This window comes from Condylura cristata, unplaced genomic scaffold (genome assembly GCF_000260355.1).
Source record: "Condylura cristata isolate star-nosed mole 26May11 unplaced genomic scaffold, ConCri1.0 scaffold00006, whole genome shotgun sequence".
NCBI classification, from domain to species: domain Eukaryota; kingdom Metazoa; phylum Chordata; class Mammalia; order Eulipotyphla; family Talpidae; genus Condylura; species Condylura cristata.
In genome coordinates, this window is record NW_004567107.1 from 1,478,143 (window position 1) to 1,482,952 (window position 4,810).

At 72.9% G+C, this 4,810-nt stretch overlaps 1 protein-coding gene across 1 annotated transcript in view; it reads right to left on the minus strand.

The window, feature by feature from the left end:
* Positions 1 to 214: 214 nt before the first annotated feature.
* Positions 215 to 4,810, minus strand: part of ADAMTS13 (ADAM metallopeptidase with thrombospondin type 1 motif, 13) — a 16,885-nt gene continuing 12,289 nt past the window's right edge. Inside the window, exons 12-18 of the mRNA XM_012721189.1 lie at positions 4,491 to 4,673; positions 3,628 to 3,832; positions 2,853 to 3,141; positions 2,362 to 2,508; positions 1,981 to 2,157; positions 861 to 1,045; positions 215 to 484 (exon numbers count right to left, since the gene is read on the minus strand). Coding sequence (XP_012576643.1) covers positions 215 to 484; positions 861 to 1,045; positions 1,981 to 2,157; positions 2,362 to 2,508; positions 2,853 to 3,141; positions 3,628 to 3,832; positions 4,491 to 4,673 — 1,456 coding nt within the window. The remainder of the gene's footprint in view (positions 485 to 860; positions 1,046 to 1,980; positions 2,158 to 2,361; positions 2,509 to 2,852; positions 3,142 to 3,627; positions 3,833 to 4,490; positions 4,674 to 4,810) is intronic.

The window sequence follows — 4,810 nt, forward strand, 5'->3', positions numbered from 1 at the left end:
CTCTGGATAGGTTATGTGAAAGAGCTCACCCAGGCTGCGTGGTTTGGCTGCATTTATTGGCACCAGTGGGGCGTGGCTGCTCTTGTGGACAGCCCCGCCCTGGCCTGGCGCTGAGAGGGTCCTGGGGGAGCCAGGTGCAAGGTGGGGACTGAGAGAAACGCTGGACACCAGCGCAGCTCTCAGGGCTGGCCGGCGCCCAGCGCCGTCACCGACGTCAGGCCCCTTCTTCCTCCCCCCCCCAGGACTGGGAGGGGGCAGCGGCCTGCACCCCGGGCCCCTGGGTGTGCTTGGGAGGAGGCCGGGGCAGGGCCCTGCCGGGACGCCGCGCTCCAGGCTGGAGGGTCCAGTACTGGCCGTGCAGGCTGGCCTGGGCCTCCAGGAAGCCCTGGCTGAACTCCAGCTCGGCCTGGCTGCCCTCCGACTCCCAGTACAGCGCCTGTGGCCCGTGGAAAGTCCTGGTCCTCAGGCTGTGGGTGTCCCGGACCTGGGGGACAGGCAGCCCCAGGCTGATGAGCCAGTGCTTGGAGCCCGGCATGCACACGGCAGCACAACCCAGGGCCGGCTTGTCCTCACCCCCAGCCCTGATGGGAGCACCGTCACCCCACCCAGGAACCAGCACTCAGAGACGCTGGCCTCTCCCCACGGACACAGAGGGGCCAGGCTGCCTGCTGGCCTCTCACAGGACAGGGCCGCTGGGTCGGGCATCCTGGGCTCCCTGGCGCCCTCGTGCAGACACCTGCCGGTCGCTAACGGGGGAGATGCTCCCTGCTCCTTCACGGACAGACTCTGGCCAGTCCCCGCCCCGGAGACAGGTGACCAGAGTCAGGAGTGGGCGCACTCCGGCCCACCCTGGGGCCTACCGAGATGTAGCTGGTGCTGGAGCCCTCGGCGCCGGGGCCCGGCCCGCTGACCAGGGCGTGGATGGCGAGGCGGGCCTGCGGGGCCACGCTGATGAAGACGCGGCAGCCCCCCGCGTTCCTCCCACCTGGACTTATGGAGGGGCTCACGATTTCACCCCGGGGTCCGAAGAGCTGCAGGTCACATTCTGCAGGGGCGAGCAGGTGGAGGGCTTGGGGGGCGGCCACCTCGCACGGAGAGCCCCCGGAAGTCTGAGGAAGCCAGCGGCCGGGAGTGGGGAGGCGGTACGTGCCGTGGTCAAGAAGGGGGCTCCCGGGCCAAAGCCGCGACTGAACCCCACCCCACCGAGTGGCACGGGAAGGCTGTGCGTCCTCCGAGCCCTGGCTCCCACGCCGTCTGCCGGGCAAGGCCCGGTCAGGAAGGCTGGACGAGGTCACGAGCGCAGGGGTCCCGCGTGCCACGCCCGGCCCAATGTCCACTGGAGTAGGAGGCCGACTGCCGCCCCCTGCGGGCGGGCCCTGCGGTGCCCGCAGCCAGAAGCAGCACCGGCCGGCAGAGGCCCCTGTCCCTCACCAGGGAGCCCAACACCCGCACAGCTGGACGCTGGGGGCCAGCGGTGCCATCAAGTCTCTACAAAGACCTCAGTTTCAGGGGCAGTCGGGGCGGGGGTAGAACCCCCTGGCCTAGAGGAATAGATGAGGAGCCGCCCCCGCGGGGGGGCCACAGGATGCAGGCAGGGGGACGGTCAGAGGCCCCGGATGGACACCAGCTTGGCCTGAGGCGTGTGAACACGGGCGTGTGCAAGCAGCCCCAGTTCTGAGGCCCACGAGCCAGGGTCGAGGGGCGCCAGGGCAGGACTGGGGGGTGCGGCTCCCCGAAGGGCCCGAAAGTGACAGACAGGACGGTGGCGGTGGGGCCAGCAGGTGGGGCCTAAGGACAGGCTGCGGTGTGGCCAGAGCCCCCACTATCTGGCTGCAAGGCCCGAGCACCCCGTGTTCTGGTGGTGGGTGTGGGGGGCCAGCGCAGGGCATCTGGCAGGTGCTGCTGCTTCCCTCTGCCCGCCTGCTGCCCGGTCCGCAGCAGCACCCTCCTGACCACCCCAGGGGAGGGGAGGCCGCGCACCTCTGTGGAAGGCCCGCGGGGCCGGCCGGCTCCCGAAGCGCAGCAGCACGCCCCCTTGTGGCCGCACGCGGCGCTGCCTCACCAGCAGCGTGTTGGCTCTGGAGCTGAAGGTGGCCCCCGCCAGCCTCCTGCACGTCTTCCTCCACGTGAGCCTCCCCCACAGCAGCAGCATCTCCCCTAGGAGGGGCGGCGCATGACAGCCCGCTCCAGGCCAGCCACCCCCTCACCGGCCATGCGCCGCTAGCTGACTGGACATGTCACTTCATCTCCCTGGGCTCAGTTCCCCACCTGTGAGATGGGGAGTCACTCCCCACAGTGGAGGGGCCCCGCTGGCTACTGGCTCCAGGCAGGAGCGCACGGCAGGGGCGGCCCTGGACTCACCAGCGCTGCAGTTGAGGGAACCCTCGAGGACCTGGAGGGTCACCACCTCGCCCAGGGGCCGCCCGATGGCCACGGTGCAGTCAGTGAACACCGGGTCTCGCATGTCAATGGTTCCCTCTGACTCCAGGCGCAGCCCCCCACAGGCGCCTGGAGAGCGAGCCGGGCACAGGTGAGCGCGGCTGCAGGTGGGTCGGGCGGCAGGGAGGGGCCGGGCGACGGCAGAGGCTGGCATCCGGCTGGACGCCTTCCCAGTCGGGAGGGGCCCGCCCTGGTGAGCCATGACCCTCCCGGGCACAGAGCGCCTCCGGAAGGCGCCCGCCCTCAGCACACAGCCCCGGGCCCCACTCAGCTGCAATGGCTTCAGGGGGAGCAGAGTGAAAGGTGGCCTAGGACCACCCCGGAGACCCCCAAGGACCTCACTCTCCCAGTAAGGTGCCTCGGCCTAGCCTCCTGCAGCCAGCACCAGGACAGAAAGGAAGGAGGAACGTAACTGGACTCGCTGGAGCTCTCCTGGGGCCCCCAAAGCCGAGGGGCTGGGCGCGGGGGCCACTCCGGAGGAGGCCCAGGGGTGGCAGCCGTGGTCCCGCCTGGAGCAGCAGCTCCCTCCCAGGGCTCCGGGCTGGCCGTGGCTCGCCCCGGGCAGGGCCCGGCCCAGCAGCCCCGCACCGTCATGGGCTTGGGCAGGTGCTGGCAGAAGTCGGCTGGTACGGGCGCCCGGGCCTGGGGTCCGAGGCAGGCGTCATGCCGGAGCTGGATGCCCTCCCCGCAGGAGACAGAGCACTGTGGGAGGAGGGGAGCGTCGGGGCCGCCCGGCCTGGCGTGGGCGCCCGCCCCACCTACAGGTGCGCACACGGGCCCAGGTCGCCTGGGTGGGCGGAGCCAGACCCAGCCGGCGAAAGTCCCCCTCCAGGCCTCTCTGCCCCTCCGCGCCCTCGCGCAGGCGGCCAGGCGGTGGCTGCAGCAGGGCACCCGGCTCTCCTCTGGCCTGACCCAGACGCCGGGGCCTCTGACCGAGGAGGTGGACGGTCGCCGACCCCCTCCCTGCCACCCCAGCGGCAGCTCCTCCCGAGAGGGACAGGCCGACTTAGCGGTTTCTCAGGTGCCCTGGGAGGGAGCGCAGAGGGCGCGGCTGCCAGCGTGCCGAGTGACCTGCCCCTCCTCCTCCAGACGGCCAGGCCTCCGGGCCTCGTAGGGCCGCCATGCCCGCCCCTCCTCTCCAGGGTGACCGTGAGGCCCAGCGCGCCCCGCCCTCGCCGCCGTGCCCACCTGCGTCCAGGCGCTGACATGCCACCGGTGGGTGCAGTCGGCCACGCTGCAGGGGACGCTGGCCTGCGGCCGCACCTGCCCTGCACAGGCCGCCCCATCCACCTCCACGTCCCAGCCTTGGTCCAGCCGCACACAGGCCACCGAGCGCACGGCGGTGCCGAGGCCGCAGCTGGCCGAGCAGGGGCCGAGGGCCACGACCTTCCACCTGCAGGAGGCCCGAGAGGGAGGCGGGCCAGAGCCGCTTCACCCGGCCGCTCCCCGCCGGGCGTCAGCCAGGCACGGCCAGCCGCACCCCTGCCCGGCAGGCCCCGGCGCAGCGGCTCGGGGAAGAGGCCGCCTGTCCTGGTGGGGCTCCCCGGCCCTCGGTGACGAACCCCGGGCCACCCCCGGAGGTGCGGGCCCGGCCAGACCAGGGATGGCGGCTGGCGCCCGGCCGGTCCAGGGGAGCAGACCTGGCCGCACGGTGTTCCCCGGCTAGCGGCCACCGCCGACGCGGTCTGCAGCGGGCCTGAACCCAGGCAGCCTGCACTGGGACGGCCGAACCCCAGCACCCTCCGCCCCCCTGCCGGGCCGTCCGACGGGCGCCTCCCACGCTGCTCCCGGCGCCTGCAGGCAGTGAGCGGCAGCGCCCGCTCGGAGCAGACGCCGCCTCCGGGCCTGGCGGCTTGGTCGGGGTTCCTGCGCACTGCATGGGTGCTGTGCCCCCCGGGGCCCCGCCCAGACGCGGCCTCCACTGCCGTGAGGTCTCGGCCCGCCCACGCCCCATCAGAGCCGACAGCGTCGCCCGCACTTCACTGCAGCTGCTTCCGCCCGCGGCCACCCCTCCCAGGCCTCTGAGCGGCCGTGTCCCGGGACTGACTGACCTGGCCGGGCAGGGGTCCGGGCTGCAGGCCTCCTGCTGCTCCGGGCGGGGCAGCCCCTGGCACTGGGAGTCCGGGAGGATCTCCTGGCCCCTGTCCTCGCCTCGGGCCCGGGCACAGTACAGGACCCTCCTGGCCACCCCGCCCCCACAGCTCACGCTGCAGGCGGCCAGCTTGTACCTCCACCTGGGGCACGCGAGAGTCAGGGCCGGAGGAGCCGGGGGTCCCCGCCCTCAGGGAGGCCCCACGCCCGTCCCAGCGGGGCTCCGCAGGGGACGCAGAAGCTGAGCGTGGTGTGCAGGCAGCGGGTGAGGGCGGCAGGT